The sequence below is a fragment of the Onychostruthus taczanowskii genome, unplaced genomic scaffold, assembly GCF_017590055.1.
Source record: "Onychostruthus taczanowskii isolate IOZ18803 unplaced genomic scaffold, ASM1759005v1 scaffold54, whole genome shotgun sequence".
Taxonomy (NCBI): Eukaryota; Metazoa; Chordata; class Aves; order Passeriformes; family Passeridae; genus Onychostruthus; species Onychostruthus taczanowskii.
The window spans coordinates 3,897,658-3,917,814 of NW_024503013.1; the positions used below are offsets into that span (position 1 = coordinate 3,897,658).

Sequence of the window (20,157 nt, forward strand, 5' to 3'; positions counted from 1 at the left end):
TTCTTTGTCCTCTTTTTTGTGGTGCTTCTCTGCCTGCTCAGTGTTGCTGGGATGTGCCAGGAGGGGTGAGAGATGACGTAGCATGCCTGATAAACGGTGTTTCATTGGAAGAGTCTGGGGGGAGAATATTGGAATGTGGACCCAATTCCCTGGACAAGTCTGACATTGTTCTGGGAAATAAACATACATGGGGTGGGGGAAGAATTTGGAAGATCATGAAAGAGCATTTAAAATCCCCACATGGAGCAAGAGAAAGTATGTTGAGAGTCAACTCAAGTTTGCAGGGATCAAAGTTTAGGAATCTTTGAGACCTTCCTGATAGAGAGCTATAGAGTAGTTTTATCAGCAGACAGGGAAAATACTGAGAGTGCAGATGAGTTAGTAATAATATTTAATTATTTGAGAATGGAAAAAAGCAGGGAAATATGCTTGTTTTCTAAGATTTATTTTTCTCCAAGACAGAAGATATATTGGAATATTTCAGGCCTTTACAGAGGATCTTGGTCAAAAGTGTACAGGATGACAATAAGCATATCTGCAAAACTGTCATTGTATAGAAATGTTTTGGTTGAATGTAATTAGAAAAATAGAATAATATGCTAGAAATAGTACTAGGTTATATCCTACAGCCAATCTTTACAATTTCAGAAGTAAAAAGAAACCAAATGCTTTCTGAAAATTGTAGCCATATTTGTGGAAAAAGACTGTAAAAAACTGCAGTGGTGGCAAAGGAAAATTTCTGTTCTGCCTGGTACCATGTGATTAGTCACCATGTGATTAGTCACTTGTAAAGTGTAATTCTGTGAATATGGTTTGATGATTGAAAGGTTTAAACCATGGTTATTCTCTGCAAAGTCAGTTTGTTTTCTAATCAAATGCAGCAGTATTGTTAAACAGTCTTATAAACTAAAATATTGAGAAAAGATTTTGTAAGAATGAGGTAATGAGAAGTAAAATACAAGAATGTGGGAGTATTGAAACAAAATGACATCATTTAATATGAGAAAGAGCTATGAAGTTACATACATGCTTTAACTTCAGAGAAACAGATGAGCAGTATGTACTGTTTTGTGTCCTCCACATTAAAGGTTACAGGACATACATTTTTAGGTGCATTTGTATTATTTAATGTATTTATAATTAGGCAAAGTCAAAACAAGTTAGTAATTTTATAGACTTTACTGCTTTTGCATACTAAACTAGGGTTCATTTCTTTCTGTTTTGATTAGGTCACACAAAGTGAGTGGGGTAAGGAGAGGAATAGTGAAAAGAGGGATGGAATATGATCAATATTGTCTTGTGTCTGTATAATATTATTTGGTTCAATAGCTATTTTTCAAGGAAGTTTTAGTATGTTTTTTATCAAGTAAGCATGCAAATGTGGTGTAAAAATCCCCCTCTCATTAAACATCAGTGTTGTGTTCTTGGAGTGTCCTCAAGACTGTATGCGACTTAGTTCTTAAGTGTAGAGAAGTTCTAATATCTAAAGTATTGCACAAGTGTCTAACATAAGGAAGTTGTGACTGAAGAGTGTTGGTATGAATAGCTATGAAGTTTATAGAGCGTACAGACTTTTCACTAGCTCTTGCCTCACAGTTAAGAAAGTGGGGATTTTTTTGCATTTGATCAAGGGGATTTCTCAGTGCTTTCTAGAATGGGAAAGTAAATTGTACATTTTTCTCATGGAAATATTCATGAGTAAGAGAATAACACTGAAAAATTTCAGTGCCTTATGTAACCGCAGAGGAATGCGGCAATGCATGGGCTACATGTTGACATATTCTCCTGATGTCCTTTCCCTGGAGATTGTGGGAAGAAGTTAGCTTCCCTGGAATTAAGAGCAAAGCATAAAGCCTAAGGTAAATAAGTAATGTGGGATTGTAGGGGTAGGGAGTTGGTAGAGAGTTGTTTGTTTTAGTTGCTTATTATTGTCCATGAATAGCAAGTTGGCAAAGAATATGCACTGATGAAGCTGGCAAATAAAGGGGATAAAGAGTTTATTGAGAGCAACAATGAAAGACTGTGTCAATACAGAGCAGTGGCCCTAGAGCTGCAAAATCTCTGGCACTGGGCACTGGATTCTCTATTCTCTTGTGGTGTTTTCTTGTGGATTCTTTAAAAAAGCATTGTGGCATGTGGCCAGCATTAGCTCCATCAGCCCTTGCAGATAGTCTTTACTCTGTGCCAGCCTGCCCTGTGTTTTGCCAAATTTAATTTTTCTGCTGAATTTGGATAAAATATGGTCACTGATAAGAGGAGAGGATTTTTTTCTTCCTTTTGTATTTTTTTTTTCCTTATGACAATCAGAAAAGTTTATATGATCCAGAAATTAACTCAGCTCAGAAGTAAAGAATAATGAGTGTGTGTAAATAATTTCATCAAATAGACTTCTAAAAATAGAAATACCATGGAAAATATTCCATTCAAAGGAAGGACTCCAGGGTTGAAAGCCATGAAACGAAAGACATCAGAAGCTGCATCAGCTGACTGTACAGATCTTTTTGTCAGTGTTTAGAAGGCATGTTAACGTGCACTGTGAATTGCTCTCTAACTATAGGTGATCTGGACATGTTATGGCGGTGATGTTTTATTAAATTTGGATTACCTGTTCTGGCAGCAAACCCCAGAATTCTTTTCATATGCAGTTGAAGGAATTAATTGCATTACTGGCATATGTGCCAGCATTCCCAGGCTCAAGATTGCTGCTTTGGGCTGATTAGTAAGACATTTTCAGGTCCCTTTTTTGTGCCAACCTGCTACTATATATGTTATGAGCAAGAAGATTTTTTAAATGTGATAATTACCTAAAACCATTGATAATAATTTATTTTTAATTTTAAATTATTAGTGAGCAATGAAGAGTGGAAAGGCAGAAATTTTGAAGAAATTGCATTTTGGTGCCTTTCTCTGAATTAAGACCTTCTACTATGAAACTGGGAGTTTTAAGGAGAAAGCCATTAAGCCAGGAAGAAATTTGAAATATAGTAGTGATATGTACACAGTCTTGTTTGATCACTGTTTTTAACTGCTTAATCATTCATATTACCTAAACATAATTGTACTGCCAGCTTTTGTGTTTACAGTCTATGGTGTGGAAACAGATATCCCACTGTGACATGTTCTACTTACAATCAAATTGACTGTAGCAAACACAGAAGCTGTTGAAGTTCAGTGCTTCTCAGTAGGATGTTCTTGTTCCTCCGGCTTATTTCTGGCTGTTGATATAGCTCAAATCCTTGAAGCTCATTCCCTCATAAAATAACAAAGCCAAGGAAGTTCTCTGTTCATCTTCAGTGTAGAAGAGCATGTCATGAGCTATTTAGGGAGACATGTATCTCACAAGCATTTTCCTGAATAAATAGTGTTTTACAGATTTCTATTTGTAATACTGAAAGCCCTTTTTTCACTTTCATGAATTTTTAAGTGCTTCCTTGCTTCTGTTATTTAGTGTGGTAAGAATACTGCAAAATCATGCTCATAGCTGCTATTTCATAATAATAATCATGTCTCTCATATAAAAACTACTTTAAGTGTTTAGGTAACTTAGCCTGAGCAGTTGTTTATACAATGAGAGTTGCTTAAGAAATAAATCAAGAAAATAAATCTATTTGTAAAGCAATTAAAAAATAACCATAATAATGACTCATTTTCAGGTATTGAGGAGTAGTAGTCAACAAACTAGATAAATGTTTCTCTACATTTTAGCATGCTGTATTATCAAGTACGTTGGCAATACTGTTCAATTTCTACTGTGTTTTATTAATATATTACAATGCGTTAATGCTGAGTTTTGCTGACTAGCTTGGGTTTTAATAAACTTGTATGTCAGTGCATGATCAAATGAAGTATCTCATCAAGCAGAGCACAACAATGCATCTAATCATATCTGATGGTGGGCTCATACTGCCCCAAAAGGTTTGAAACACCAAAGGTGACCGTACGTGGTCTCCTTTCCAGTCTTCAGCCGTCCTGAAATTCAGCTGACTGAAGGATTGCCTCTAATATCCTGCTAGGTCAATCATCACCCCTTTGCTTCTGCTGTCTTTGAAGCCATGGAATAATAACTAGCTTTGTGTCAGATAGCCAGATATGTTGCTGTTACTGTATTAGCCAGGGTGTCTGTTGTTTGAAGTCCCACTTACTGCATTCCAGCTGGTGCTCAGGAGTTCATTTCGGCATGTTTAATCTTCTCACTAGGTTTCAACTGCTGTTTTTCTTTATTAACCCAGTGAATGATACCAAGCTTTCCCAGATGATTGACATCAGTCAGGAAGAACATTGGTTATTGGAACTCCATTTGCTAATGAAGTCATCTTTGTAAGCAAACAAGTGGAAAGACTTTGGCTTTGATGTGTTTGCTGAGAACACTTTCTTGCAGGCTGCTGCTAGGGTAGGGATATGAGTCCTCTGCAAATGCTCCAAAGTTCCTGTTTTTGGAGATTCATTGATCCTTGTCAAAAGTTTTGACTTTCTGCTGTTCTTCCAGACACTAGACTGGCAAAACCAAACAAATGACAACCATAATAGCCCAATAAAAAATTCATTGTGCTTACAAACTTGTGGAAATCTTTTAAGGTGTCCTTATTTGTAGGACTTTGTCCTTGTTTTGACAGGCTGTGCCATGCCAAAGCATACACTTGTTTTTTCATCCTTTGGGAAAAGCATCCTTTGGGAAAAGCATCCTTCACTTCATCACATTGTTGCAATGTATTGTTCTCTCCTCCTCCTCAAGACTCTAAATAAGAAATTATTTTATGATCTGTTTAACAAATATAGGACGAGAAAGTGGAAGAACAGTTCTGGTGATACAAGGGTCAGAATCATAGTTTTATCGTCCTATATTCAGCTGTAAGGCCCTGATACCTAAAATAAGTTAATATATTACAGTTCATATTACCTACCTCTCTTTGGCAATTTCAAAGAAAGTGAGTCTTAAATAAACCTGCCTTCTAGAATAATCCAGAGGAATTTTTTTGCTTTTTTAAATTGAATAATATGTATTAAGTAGATTAATCAGATATATAAAACTTCAGGGAGAAGTACAGTAGAGTTAGTGCGTTTCATAATTCCTCAGTGACTCTCCTGAATGGATGATGACTTTAATTATTCTTTCATTAGCATTATGGTACTGATGGTTGATATTGTATGTATCCATATGCAATACTGGTGTTGTGGTTAAGCTTTGTTGTAGTTATGGTTTTATTATTTCCGGTCACAGTGTGGTTGCTTCTTTAGTACTTCCTCTGTCAGCTCCGCAAAAAAAAAAAAAAATTCTTGTTGACTCCTTGACTTGTTGCAGCCCTGATTGAAACAGGCGACTCTGTCACAGTTATCTCCTTGCACTGACAGTATGTAGTGTGTAGGTGACTACTCTTGGCTATGTGCCTCACTGCAAAATAGAACTGAATCCTTCTTTGGAATCTGAGAAAGCAGGGAACAAACAGTAGAGGTGAGTACTCTCAGAAGATACATATTAATAGAACTGCTCCTCTGGCAAATGAGGGTTATCCGGTTGCATTTTCCTTTTTTTGCTGGCACCCAGAGAGATTACTTCATTTGAGTGCCTGCAGAAGAGCAGGGGCAACAACATTTATGAATGAGGTCATTGAGACTTTTGAGCAGCCATCCTTCCCTGGATGATAGACTTGTACTGCCAATTAGTAGAGCTGGTGAGCTTTTTGTAGTAATTTTAGAAGATCAGTTGTCTCTGCCTGAAGGAAAATTTCTGCCCTGTGCTAAGTGAATGTCCTGGTTCATGCGGATTCAGTGAAAAGAGGGACATGACTTTACAATGTACTTGCTGAGTAAGAGCAAAGCTGAATAATGCCACAGATTCTAAAAAGGTGATTTGTGTGGTGATTACCTTCCTTCTGGAAGCAGCAGCATTCATTGAGGACTCTCAGTGACATTAGGACTTTGGAATGTACAGGGATAAATGATATCTTGTAAAACTGGGCAAGGTCTTCGCTCTGTCTGCTCTTTTCATTTTTTTGTCCATCATTTGCCTCTTCTTGATTGGAGACAGTTGCTCTTAAATCCATTTTAATTCAGTTTTGAATGTTGGTATTTTTTAGAAAAGATATGCTTACTGCACAGCTACTCCTTTCTGTGACTGGGTTTAATTTTATAATTACTGGGATTAATATTATAATCATTTAAAGTGATGATGCTCCTAAGAAAGTGATAAATACAACCAAGTAGCACCACTTGGTCCAATGTTGGTGATTCAACTGCAAGGTCAGAGTCTTAGAGAGTAACTCCTATTTCAGCCTTTAGGAAGCTGGCCAAGTCAGCTGGAATTTTCTATAGAATAATATTTTTTTTTATCTTTTCGGGTTAGATTAACTTTGTACAGAACTTGTAAATGAGTATTACAGGAAACATCTGACCTTGGAACTTCATTTTATTCTTTGCTACATTGAACAGCTTCAATCTCATTATGGTATTGTCTAATACTCTCAAGGTATGAGGAAAGGCCTCATATAGTGGCAGATATCTCCAAATGGTATCTTGCTGCATGACTTTATCAAGTTATCTCATAAACTCCTTAATTCTTCATAGCCACTATTTCTGAAGTAGGTTAAACATACCTCCTTCAGGTTCAAAATATATAAGCTGTGTGTGATTTGCTGACACAGTGAAAGAAAGATTGGCATCATATATCAATAATCCTGGATGTGAAATGGAGACTTCATCTTTGGCATTTTTAATATTTATTTTCCTTAACTTTGGCATTTGTTCCACCAAATCCTGCATATGTGGAAGAATGATAGGGGAGAGCCCATGCTCCCTCATTTCCTTTCACATTCACAGAGATGCTGTTCATCATAGGCAGTTATTAGCTTGTCCAAAGGAAATAAATCTCCATTCCTGTTAGCAAGAGTTAATTTTTACATTCCAGTGTACTTGAAATATAGAAACTTTTTCATTCAATTACATTAAGGCCATGTAATTTGTTTTGGCATCGCTTGTCATACTGCAGTTTTTTAGAAGGGCTTGGGACTCAGTGTAGTAACCTGGTGAAAGAGGGAATAATCAAACTGTATTTCTTCCCTTAAAACCTAAAATATACTACATGACAAATTCAAGTTTAGATCTTTCTAACCAATGTAAAACAATAATTTACTTAGCTATGAAAGAAGTTGTATTTGCATAAAACACAGTCCTTTATCTTACAAAGATTATTTTGTTTTCATCTATACAAACAGTAGGAAGCAATTTTTGTTTAGCATTCAATTTGTTAATCCACTTAATAATATAATCTTCATGTACAGCACAGTAAGAAATATACAGTAAGGATGCAAAAAATCTGGGTAGCATTCTTTCCTTTTTTCCATGTGCTTTATCAGAAAAATACAGACTTTGTTTATCCAGCTCTTTACATCTTAGTTATTTATCAGATATGCATACAGAATTCCCTACTAGTAGAAGAAAAAAAAATGTTCATGTCTGTATTGTCTAAAGATGATGGATCTCTTTTTGGACTGATGTACTCTATAGCTACGTATAAAAATACAAGAGGAACAGGCATTGAGCAAATTCTGGGCAGTACAAAATCCAGAAAGGGATTCTCTTGCTTGATAGTGATTAGCTTTAATTAAAGTTAAAAAAACTCAGTCGTCTTGTTTTGTGGATTTTTGTTTGGAGGTGTTTAAAATCTTAATTTCAATGATTTTTTAATTCTTATTTCATTTAGGATAGTGGAATGGTTCTTGCTGTTGATCATTCAATTTTAATCATGCTTTGTGTGTATGGGAGTTGTTTGTGTGTTGATTTAGGATATTAGGCCAATTTGTATATTTCTATGTTAGGTTTTATTCCTGCCTGGAAGAAGGTTAGCCCTCTTAATTTTGTGTCCACCACTGAGTATTTATGGCTTTGCAACAACAGAGGGTAAAGAAATCACAGAATCACAAAATGACTGAGGCTGGAAGGGACCCATGGCACTCATCAGGTCCAGCTGCCTTGCTCAAGCAGGGCCAGTTGCCCAGGACCATGTCCAGACAGTTTTTCACCATTCCCAAGGGTAGAGGCAGATATGTGATGCTTTTGAAACAGAATTTATGACTTGGCTTTCATTAATAGCTTATCCTTACCATGAATTTCCCTTAGATGTCAGATTCTTAATTGTCAATTTTCCTAGCATCAAAATAGATGCCATAGATACAGGCTCTAGGATGAAGAAAATTGTTTTTGGTTTTCTGGGCTCGTCTGGACTGCTGGTGTTTTTAAGTCTTTACCAAATGTATTCATTATCACATTCATCTCTCCATTTGCCATTAGTATTTCTAAAAAAAAGAAAAGATAACAAATTTATGTCGTTGATATTCTGGTTGTTGGGTTTTTTTGTGCACAATTATTATGAAATTCTGTGCTATAAAGTTTGGATTGCTTTGTGGAAGTCACTGAAAATAGAGCTCATAATCCATGGATTACCATGTTGTTTGGCAAGCAATTGTGTTGTTTGGGTTTTTTTCTCTTCAATTTCTTTTTACAGAGGTTTTTCACTAAAGCACTTTACAGTGTGGTGTATCAGAATAATTAGAATGTAATTATTTTGATAATGATAATGAAAAAAAACTATCATGAGATTTATTTTAATCTGTGAACCAATATTGCAGTATTTCAAAGAGTGTTATACTTACATATGCAATTTATCACTAGACATCAATTTCTTATACTAATTTATTGTTTTTAAAAAGATGTATAAAAGTTCTTTAATTGTCAATGTGATACACGTATTAATGTTTAAAATCTTGCTTCACCCTGTTTCATAGGTGTCCAGGATATCTCAGGTATTTCATTTTGAAAAGGTGATGGTGATTTTAAAATGAGGTTAATGTCCAAAAAAGGTACTAGAAAGAAAATTTTCTAAGCAGAAAAAATACTTAGTGCAGAAATGCATGATGCCTTGCTCCAGTGAAGTTCTAGTGGAGTAATTCTGATTTTTTTTTCTTAAATTCTAGATTTATCCATGGCAGTACAAAAATTTTCACAATCTTTACAAGATTTTCAGTTTGAGTGTATTGGAGATGCTGAAACTGATGATGAAATTAATATTGGTAAGTATTCTCTTTGCTTTGCTGGCAGTAACATTTTTATAATTTCTTATAGCATTTTATCAGAAATACAGTGGGGCAGTTCACAGTTGTTTTTAAATGGCTCATGTCACAAAAATAGAAAAAAAAATCAATAAGTAGAAACTGTGCAAGACTTTAAAAATACATGTCAAAAAACTATGTTTTCATGGCATAACTTGATTTATTGCAGCAGAAAGTATTCAACAGTCCTTTTGTCAACTGAGTCAACTGTGAATCCTCTAAATTCTGCTGCTACTTTTATGTTTCAGTCAGTTTTCAGTGGGTTACTAAAAGGTACACAAGCTTTCTGTAATGTAACATAAGTCTGCAAAAAACCACCTAAGTGCCTATTAGTACACAGGAAGTATTTAAAGGTCTAAAAAGAGGAATATGTTCATCACAACTATTGCATTCCTAAGTGTATGGTTGTCTGAACTTTTGCCAGGGTAATTTACTAGTTGCTTATTGTTCTGTCTCTGTACACACCAGAAATTCTGCATTTGCAGAACTGAACAGCTCAACTTGTCTTGAATGTAATCCTCTTTAATGTCATCAAAGTACTCCTCCCTCAGCAGACTAATCCTGGAAATGTTTCGAGGGTTCAGAAATTCAGCTGCTCTTTACTGCAAGACATTGCTGCAGTTGTAGTGATGCTTTTACACAGTAGCACACCAGCTGGAGTGCTAACCCCCACTGGTAAGAAATTTGGATTACAATCCATCTTCAGAAAGGCTAAATTCAGTATCATGAGTCTTACATACCACATGGCCCCCATGCGTCTCCTAAAACATCTGAGAGGAAGTAAGATGGTTCTTAAAGAGTACTGGCTTCTAAAAATAAATAATTTGGCAGTACAAGAGGGAACATAGGACTTGTTGGTATTTTTTGAAGAAGTTCTATGTAACACAGAGGGGCAACTCGGGTTTAGTCTTTTCCAAGTGTATCTAGTATTATGGTCTATTTTCAAGTCTCCTCTCCCTTCAGTTTTTTCCTTTTCCTGACTGAGTCATTGGACAAAAGGTCTGAACTGCTTGTTTTCACTTGCAAGGTTTGCCTCATCCTCACCCTACAACATTGTGGTAGTCAGAAAACTGTCATCAGAGATGAAGTATTTGGTCACGGTCCTCCACTAACTCCTGGCAGGGAGTGGGAGGGGAGGTTTAATTTTACTGGCAATTAAAATAGGGGAGTGAAATCACTGAGCTGCTGCTTCTCAGATGTAAAACCGCATGCATTCTTCAGGTGTGTCCACCTTGCAAAGAGAAATGGTGTACATGTACTTTTTGTCATGCTACATATTATTTCTTGGCTGTTAAAATTATATTGTATATGTATATTTTTAAACTAAATCTGCAGTATCTTAGTTATATGTCTTAGATTTGGTCAATAACTTTTTTAAAGACATACAGTTTTGCATTTAAAATCAGGTGACTGAGAACAAAGACAACATTCATTTTACTTATAACCTAAATGTAGCAAAGAAAAGACATTTTATTGTTTGGGCATTAAACAGGCATTTAAAACTGTTCAGGAAAAAAACACAGTTCATGAAGCTTGACAGCTGATTTATTTCACTTGAAGCTTCAAAGAAGGGATGGATTTCTAGCTTCCAAAGGACCAATTGCCTGATGGATTGTCATGTACATCAAAGAAGCTTGTAAGAGTAAAAGGTAAACTGACAGGAATCAAATTCAAGTCTAACAGAGCTTGAATGATACTGTGTGCTTTTATAGGGTAAGGCTCAATTTTTGATCTCCCTAGAGCAGTGACCTAGAATTTATCCATATCTTTAACATGCCCCAACGAGATAGATGTTTGCTTATCATCAAAGACAGCTTTGTGTGGATGAATCTTGCTCTGTACCTCCTTCTGCCTTCACCCTCTTTTTCTAAAAATGTCTACAGCTGTGCAGGCCAGTAAGTTCTACTTCAGTCTGCAGTGATATTCTGACTTGATAACATTTGTAAAACCCTATGGATATATGCGTAGGGGCTTATTGTAAGGACTACATTTCTATTTAAAGCTTAGCATTGAAAATCTACCCTAATACCCCTTAGCACTGGGAATTCACCTCTGAACAAGACTTGTTATGTCAGCATGTATTTGAGTATTTTTTTTTTAAGGTTCAGATTCTTTCAACATTAAATATAGGTGATTGAGGTGACTTTTTTCCCTTTTTTTTCCTTACCAATAAAAAGTATTTAGAATTTAATTGGTAGGTCCATTAACATTTTTGAGGCAATACTGGAGTTGAGGGTCTCTCTTTAGTAACTAAACACTTTTTTTTTTTTTACTTCTTTTTGCTTTCCAGTCTGAGATCTAATAAGAGCAGTTTTATTTGCATTTCCTATAAACTGTGCATTTTTAGTTGCTCTTTTAATAGAACTTATTTATTCCAGTAAGCCCCGTTACATAAAATACGTAAGAAGTAATTTTAGTTAAGCTTCATGACACACTCCACATAAACAGAATTATGGTGGTGTTCTTCATACTTATTTTAATCCATCTCCTATTTAATCCAGTGATTTATTTGTGTGCGTTGGTTTGGGTTTTTCAGTTCCTGTATTTGATTTCTAGTTTTGATGATTTATTATCTTTTATTTACAAGGATTTAATTTTTGCGTTGCAGAGGTGTTCTTCTTTGACAGAAAAAATCTTATCTGTGTCTGTGGCTGTGTAATGCATTTTAGGTAGTTTTTTCATGTTGCTGCAAGTTAGGCAGATTTATCTTCATAGTCACTTTCAGATATACCATACCTAGTTAAGAGTCATTTTATGCATGAGTTGTGAGGAATTTCTGTGACTTTCTTGGATAAGCAGGCTGCCTTGTTCCTCAAATCATCTCCAGCTCTTATGTTTTTGGTTGGTTTTTTAACTGTGAACATCAAAGGACTCAAGCTATAAAACCTTTTTCAGTTTTCAGTCTTTTTCTCAGAAAATTTGGTTAGGGAAACAGTGGTCCCCATCTTTACTAGTTTTTCTCATTAAAAAATAAAACAAGCTAGCAACAATTGCTGGTTTTGTCTCTTCCTCTGGTTTGGAATGCTTGTGGAAGCATGTGATCTGCAGCACTGCATGACTATTTAATGGCAGAACATGGTTATTAGCTCCAGTTGCATGTGATTCAGTGAAGCTGTAACTGTGTTTTGTGCAACTGAAAAGTTTTGCAGAAGATGGCATTTTCAATGCAAAAATAACAAGATGAGTGACAGCTAATTAATAACACTAAAAAGCCATAGTAATGAAAGTTTTATGTAACTTGCCCTTACTCTGAGAAGAGGGTGTTGCTTTCCTAATCTAACAGCCGTGTTTTCCTCAGAAATACAACACTTGATAACACTTTGCCATTTGCTCTTTAGACATATCACCCTGTTCTCAGCCCTCTTTGTAAATATTTTGCACAAAAATTAAATACTTAAGATTGACAGTAAAGGAGGTCAGTCATTTGTCTTGCCCAGTGGAAGTTTTGTGTAAAATGGATGCATGATTTTTACATGTTTCAAACCTTATAGGTAGCTTAGAACTTTACATGCATGGGACAGCTGAAAAAACGATCATGTATCTCTTTCCTCAGTATACACTGCAGGCATAATTTTTGAAATGAGAAGGTTTGCTGAGCTCGTCTTAGTATTATCCAACTTGTGTCACCTGGATCTCTCCCTAGGAATTTCCCTGTTTTGATCCTGTTTTATTCTGTTTGTGTTATCTGTTTTATGGTGCTAGAGATGAAAATAATAAACATTATTAACTCAATGGAATTCTGTCTTGTGCCTTTAACAAGTTTGTGTCTATTTTGTATTATGGCCAATTGTATATCTGTGAGATCTAATATCTGCAGTAGAATAGCATGCTCTTCAGAATTAAAAAACAAAAAAAACCCCAAAAAAACAAAAACAAAAACAAAAACAACCCATTCTGATATCCTGGCATTTTATTTTAGTATCTGTGTTTTATTGCCAAGTACTGCTTAGGAAAGTGTGCTGAAAAGCATGTGTCTTTCACTCTGTGACTGCTGATTTTGAAGTTTGGGGTTTTCTTCCCTTCAGAGAATTATATTATGACAGATGTTTCAGGTAGCATCAGATGTTTGATTTAAGAATGTAATAGGATTATGATGATTTATGAAATCATTATTAATTGAGCCACAAAGAATAGGTCAAAAGTTCTAAAATGTGGTATCTTTTCTTGTGGGCATTAAATTCTTCTCTTGCCTCTAGCGGCTGAGGCTTGTGATCTTTGCTGACTCACACCTCAGGTTGTTAATGGGATTATTAAATTGCTTGCAACTAACTGTCTACAGAACTGTTAGCTCATACCTGGCAGTTGTGTTGTTTACAGCAGTTAGTTTCAAGTTGAACTTTGAAAAATCGACTCAAATGTACTGGAGACAAAGAACTCAAAACCAAACAAACAAATGTAGAATGCTAATAGTAGTTGTTTGTTAGAGTCCACTGCTGTGTTTCCCTTTCTTGTTTTAGTTGAGCAGTGATGCCAGAAGCTCAGTCTTCTTTTTTTCTCATACTGGGCATCCATGTGTACAATGCTTTTCAGATAGCATTTGCTCTATCCTCTTGGAGAGCTTGTCAGAGGACAAGCATCCTGTAATTCAGAGCAGCAAATAGATCTGTACTGGGAAATTTGTATATAAAACTACAGAGAAAAAAGGAAAAAAAAAATGATGTTTCATTTCCCCCCTATCTTTTGTAACAGTGTAAAAGTTTAATTGACTTTAAGAGATACCAAATTCTATTTTTAATAGTTCATGCTGTCGATACAATGCTCTGTTCAAAGAAATAAATTTAAAACAAAAGAAAAATTGCATAGGAGCTTTATACATGCCTACAGTGTGTAGAGACAAATCCTGATAATCAGTCTATGAACTTGGCAGTCTCCAGGTTAGGACACTGCCTTTTGGAGGTTCATCAGGAATCTGAGATGGTAGATTTCTGGTTACTCATGATTTTAAGCCAGTGTTGCTTGTGGTGTGTAATGGCTTCTTGAATTTGCTCAGCTCTTCCTGAATTATTTATTAAATTCAGTTGAGCCACCTACAGTTTGAATCATTTGGATATCTTACAGGTCATCTCCTTAATTACTTGAGGTTAAGCTTTCATGTTCAAGAAGTTTCTTTTTGGGGTTAATATTCTCAACCTACTTTGCACTGAATTCCCATTTGCAACCAGGCTTCTGAATGGAATTACCAAATTCCAAAGAAGTCTAAAATTACTTCCAGCATCTCAGGTCTACTACTGCCTTATCCAAAGCAAAGAAAAATCAGGATCTCGTCACCACCTTGAGGACAGAGTTCTGGGGGTGGATTTTTTTTAGTGTAGGCATGATCCCAACAACTTTTCCAGTGCTTGGGTTTGTTGACCCTGTGGAACACATTAGGGACAAGTGTATTTACAAAAGGTGTTTTTATTTTAGATGGGTGGGGAAGGGTTGAGTCCTGAATTAGACTAGAAAGCTATTTACAACGGAGAGTGAATTTGCATAGAAAGATTGTATGCTGCTTTTCCACAGTAATTACCTGCTTAAATTTGCCAGCTCTGTTTCCTCCAGCTGAAGGAATGAATTTTAAGATTTAACTTTTTAGATTACTTTCAAAGCGACTTTGCTTAAGGTACTTATGAGATCACAGGACAGGGTTCTTTTGTACTCGTATTGGATTATTTTTATCTAGAGATGTTCAATGGTAACAATTTATGGGAGGAACTCGGCACAATCAGGGTGTGAAATGCCTAAAGTGTTTGTTTCAAATCTGTTGATTCTGTTCCTACCAATATTTTTTCAATCCCTGTTGCATATTTGACAATTTGAACAAATGCCACCTGTTTCCGGATCTCTATTGTTTCTTGACTTCAAGAAAAGAATGATTTTATGCTAGTGCTGAGATCCTATCAAGGCTTCAAAACAACATCTGCCCCAGAAAGTGAAGGTTGCATTCTGTTGGTTGAGCCCAGAGCTCTTGTCCTTGCTTTGGAAGGGCAAATGGGGCTGACAAATCAGGAAACAAAATAATGGTGCAGTACATTTTTTCCTCTGTTTAGGAGGAAAAGGTAACATAAGATCAACAGCAGAGTCCTTGTTGTTTCTTTTTCTCTTGGATACCTATCAGAAGGTTATTGGAATTTGTGTGCTTCATTCTCTGTTGACCTTAAGATGAGTGTTCAAATGAAAACACTGAATTGGGGTGGCTGATGCAGTTACTGCCATTTCTGTTTGTCCTACCTTCTGTGTCAGGAGTAGCTGACAGTAGGAGCTCTCCTGAGTCCCTGCAGTTTGCATCTGTACTAACAGAAGCTAAAATTCATGTTAGTTCATTTTACTGTATTGGACTGCAGACTGTAGTGTCTCAGATACAGCTCCTACTGTGCACAGAAAGAGGTTGAGGCAGACAATGGACAACAACAGCTTTGTTGTCCTGGTGCATTCTGCTAAAGAGTTAAGAGGAGTCAAAATTTGATCTGAACAGCTGAGTAGATGAATGGCTGTTGCAGTGTGCTTTTATACTTTGTAATACTTTGTAATAGTTTTGATTTTGTGTCCCCTTATTCTCCCCAGATGATGTACCCCTTTTTGTACCCCCTTCCTCTACCTGTGCAACCATTCTCCTGTGTTGAGATCATCCCCCAAATCTCCGCCCTGGCTCTCTGTCAGTCACTCAGCATCCCATCCCTTCTATCTAGATCTTTCGGTCAAAGCCGCCGAGTGATTAGCCCGAAGCCAGGGGTCAGCCCCCCAAGGATGATGTTATACGCTATCCCAAATGTCCATCCCCTAAGGCTGCATCCCTGGAGGGTCTTTATTGGTCAGCAAATGTATCTACCCTCGGTTTCCTCCCCCTCCTTTAAATGTAACCTTGAGATTCCTTTGTTTCACTCTGAGCACGGGGCATCACTGAGGTGTGTGGGGCCCCTGGGGACCTCCGAATAAACCTTGGACTGGCCTCTTCAGTTCATAGTCGGCCTTTTACCCTCCACCGATGTCTCCAGTGTCTCTTCTGCTGCAAAGGTGACTAGCCTAGCTGCCCTCAGTACCCTCGGGGCACCAGAGAGTGTCCCCCCGCTGTCGGTCACTTCGGGGCTGCCCCCCCGCTGTTTGCCGACCCAGGGCTGGCCGGGGTTCACTGGGAGGCACCCAGAGAGACGGAGACAAATGGCCAAGTCCATGCCACAGAGTACAATATGAAGTAGCTTTTGTGTCTCTGACATTTCAATTTCCTGGATTCCTGAAGGTGTATTCTACTTTATTGTCCTCATTTCATGCCTTCATTATACCTCTTTTCCTCTCCTTTGTCACTTAACTTTGTTTTTTCTAGATTTGGACATCCTAGTGGAAGCATGAATGCCCGTAGGGAGACAATCTGAGGACTAGACTGTTGTTTTATAGAGTTGTTTTGAAAATATTGGCTCTTGATGCATATAATGCACTTCTAATAAAATGGCATAACATTTTAGAGTTGTCAGGCTAGCATACCTCTAGAGAAACCTCATTTTCAAAACAGATAGTAGTTTGATCAGCTCAGCTGATCCAATATTCATCTTCAGGTTTGAGCAAGTAAGATAAACAATTTGTGCTTTCTGAAATCAAAACTTAGTAGAGTTTAGAGTTTCAAGCACAGGAACTTTTTTGTCCTTTGTAGGCCTAAATTCAATTAAGCAATTATAGCAAACCTAACATCTGTTGAAGTATTTAGTGATATTTTTTTCTAAACTCTTCCACTATTCAAGCAATAAATGCAAAAACTTTAAAGATCAGAAAAACAGTATTAATGATTCTCAGTTGCATTCTGAATATATTGCTTTTGGTTTTACTTCCCCTATTTCAGCAGTCATAAAGAGCCACACACAAATAAGATTTGTGCAGCTGGGAAGACTAAAATAGCAGGATTTTTTCCTTCACTTATAGTATGGATGGGCCTCTGAAGAATTGGGGATTGGCAAGCCTGAAATGTAGTCATAATTATATCTAATTCCTTTCTTTATGGAATGCTACAATTTGATATTACTTTTGCAGCTTAACATTGCTGCAAACAATGTTGTACATTGCACAGTGGTTGTTTCCTATGTTGTTTTGTTATTCAGCTGTTAAAAAAAAACCTTGAGGTTGAAGCAGCAATTCTTATCTTAAAATGAAAAAGTTGTACTCAATACATTTATATCGCAACTCTTTCTGCTGGGATCGGGGAGGGAGAGCAAGAGAGGACTGCAGTCTGATTGCTTCAGAATCCATCTTTGAACTTAACTATTTCTGAATATTCCATGTTTTTTAAAGCTGTTCTTCCCCTGACGTGTGATAGGATATCAGTCAACTCTGGCGAAGCCAGATCTGTTGAAGTCAAAGGTTAATGGTCAATTTAGTTGAGGTAAAGATTAATTGAATGAAATTAACTTCTCTGGAATGCTGTTAGTTTTCAATAGGGGGCAATTCAAGCTGCTATTTTTTCAAAGTAGGTCTCCAGCAGCACTTTAAGATCACTTTGTACCTGTTAGACAGAATTTGATGTATTGAATATTGTTCCCCACATCCTGCTGAGTTTGGCAGCTGTGAAGCTCAGCCCCACTGCTGTGCCTGTGGCTCCATCAGGTGAAAAGAGAGGCTGATTTCTCTTTGACAGGTACAAAAATGTAAAACCCCATTTTGTAGCATGGCATAGAGATACAGTATTTCTTAATGATCACTTATCTAAACCCTTATCTCTTTATTCTATGAGAACATGGCAGAAATGTTGTGTTTGTTGTGACTCGTCCCTCACAGAACTGTAGAAGGGGAGAGACGTGAAAAGAATTAGTCATTTGTAGACAGGTTTTGATATAGTGCTCTGTGTGAGCACATGACTGCTTGCGAGATCCTTCTCATGTTGCTAAGAAAATGGAAGAAATTATTTAGATGATTTAAAATGTTTTTGCTGGCACTCCAATATGCCATGTTTCAGAAGAGGTGCTATAGACTAGTAGAGTCTAGAATGAACTTTTTCTACCACATCTCTGCCATGTTGAAGAATTCATGCTACACAAGATAGGTCAATTTTCCAAATTGAATGTTGTATTTTCAATACCTGTACTGTTTTTATAAATAGAGTAGAACACTTACACAGGGTAGATATGCAGCTGCATTTTTATTGAAGTGTTAACAGTGTAATGGTAGTAGTGGAATTATTCTTTGGTGTGGGTTTGTTTTTGTTTTGTTTTTACAAACATGCTGAGGGATAGAGAGCCATTATGAACTTCAAACAATTTTCAGGACTCTGAAGTGATTTGCCCTTGCTTGATCTGTTTAGAATTTTCTACTTGTATTTGCTTTGTGAACTTCTGCATAAGTAGGGCATGGCAATTTACTGATATTAAGTCAAGTCATGGGATTTATTCAAAATGCGTAACATTGCATGTCTTCAGGTTAGCTCTCCAAGTATTGTGTTTGACGAGTGCTGACAGTAAATCTGGGAATTCTAGATAACCTGACTTTCTTGCAAATCTTCTTAGTTTGTATATGAGCATGTAGCTTTCTGCGTAGGCCTCTGTTGAAAAGTAGTGGAGTGGAAAGTGATGTATTGGCTCAAAGAATTGTTTTAACTTTTGTACAAGGCTTGTATTTGTATGTTTAAATATTTGTGACATGATAGCTACTTTTTATAGAAAAGAATTCTCAGATATGACACTGTTTGTAATTGGATTTAGATGGTTACCCTGACGGAGATTTGTTTCTGTAAAGGGGAAAGGATTTTTACTTCTAATAGCAGCCCTGCACTTTATGCTTTACATATGTTTAGAAAAAAACTTCACAAAATACCTTGCTATATTTGCTCATTAAGTTTTGCAAAGTGAAAATACTCTTGAGTTAAAATTGCTTCATATGGTATGTATGTGTTATGCTGTCCTGCCGAACACATCTTGCAGAGCTTTGGGCTTTAGTTAAGCTCAGATCTTGATTTGGTGCCTTTTATGGTTCTCATAGTGGCCTGCAGTGTGAGGCATCACACGTGTGTGATGCTCAGGCAGGAGGTTCCATTCTTGCTGTGGAATCACTGGCCTCTTCTGCTGGTTTGTGTCACCTTTACAGTGTGACAAAACCCAAATGCTTGTGCCTGGTATATGGCCTGCAATTGAGAGCTTTGAAACTTTGTGGGGAACACTGCCTAGAAACATACAGGGATCAAATGCTACAACCAGGGAGGTCAAAAGGGAGGCTCTTGCTGAATATCTGATAGTTTCATTGTTAGTTTTGTTTTCATGGGGAATTTGCAGCACTTACTACTATCTCTCTGTTCTAATACTGTGAAGAGCCAAAATTTGATGTGGAGAAAAAATTACCACTGAATTTACTCTTGAGTTTGCAATGCCTTAACCCAAATGAAATAAAGAGAACCCTTGGGGTTTCTTTACTTTTGGTTACATGTATTTGAGTAGTTGTGCCCTGATGAAATTCCCTGCTTGCCAGCATGTAGTGGAACATGTGGTCATATTTGGAGAGCAATACATAGACCTTGAAGCATAAATTTGGTCATAAAAGGCTTAATTTTGTAATTTTTCTTGCTTATTCCTTTCTGTCATTTCTTTGCAGAAGCTTAAAAACAGGCATTTTTCATTTCTGTCTCTGCTGTTATCATACTTTTTGTTCCTGAGCTATAGTTAATTTTTTGGCAAATTTTGGATTTCCTCATGTGAGGTAGCACACTTATTTTCAATAATTAAAAAAATTTGGCAAAATACCTTTCCTCACAGTTCAAGGATGGAATTTCCACAGGAAATAAAGTTGCCACTGAAACTTGTGCTCCCTGGGAGATGCTTCAAAATCTGAAAGATCATGGTAATATTTGATAAAAAAAAACATTGCATTAAGTCCTTGCAGACTAATTATGGAGCAAAAAGTAAGCATGTTCACTTATTGAGTCTGAAATAGCTTCACATTGCCTGCTTTAAGAATGTCTTGATTCTATCACAAGAACAGTACAGACCAGACAGGGTTGTCTGTACCTTAGTGTGCCTTGCCATGATGGAAGTCTTCAAGGAAATTTGTAGTTATTTGGTTTGTAAATTTAAACCACTGTCTTCTGGCAGAAATCACTGCCACTTTG

The 20,157-nt window shown here is 36.7% G+C and overlaps 1 protein-coding gene across 2 annotated transcripts in view; it reads left to right on the top strand.

The window, feature by feature from the left end:
* ARHGAP42 (Rho GTPase activating protein 42) overlaps positions 1-20,157 on the top strand; it is a 144,628-nt gene that overhangs the window by 22,817 nt on the left and 101,654 nt on the right. Inside the window, exon 2 of one of the 2 annotated variants that reach the window (XM_041417073.1) lies at positions 8,967-9,062. The exons of the other annotated variant lie outside the window; for it this stretch is intronic. Coding sequence (XP_041273007.1) covers positions 8,967-9,062 — 96 coding nt within the window. The remainder of the gene's footprint in view (positions 1-8,966; positions 9,063-20,157) is intronic. 2 annotated transcript variants of the gene reach the window in all.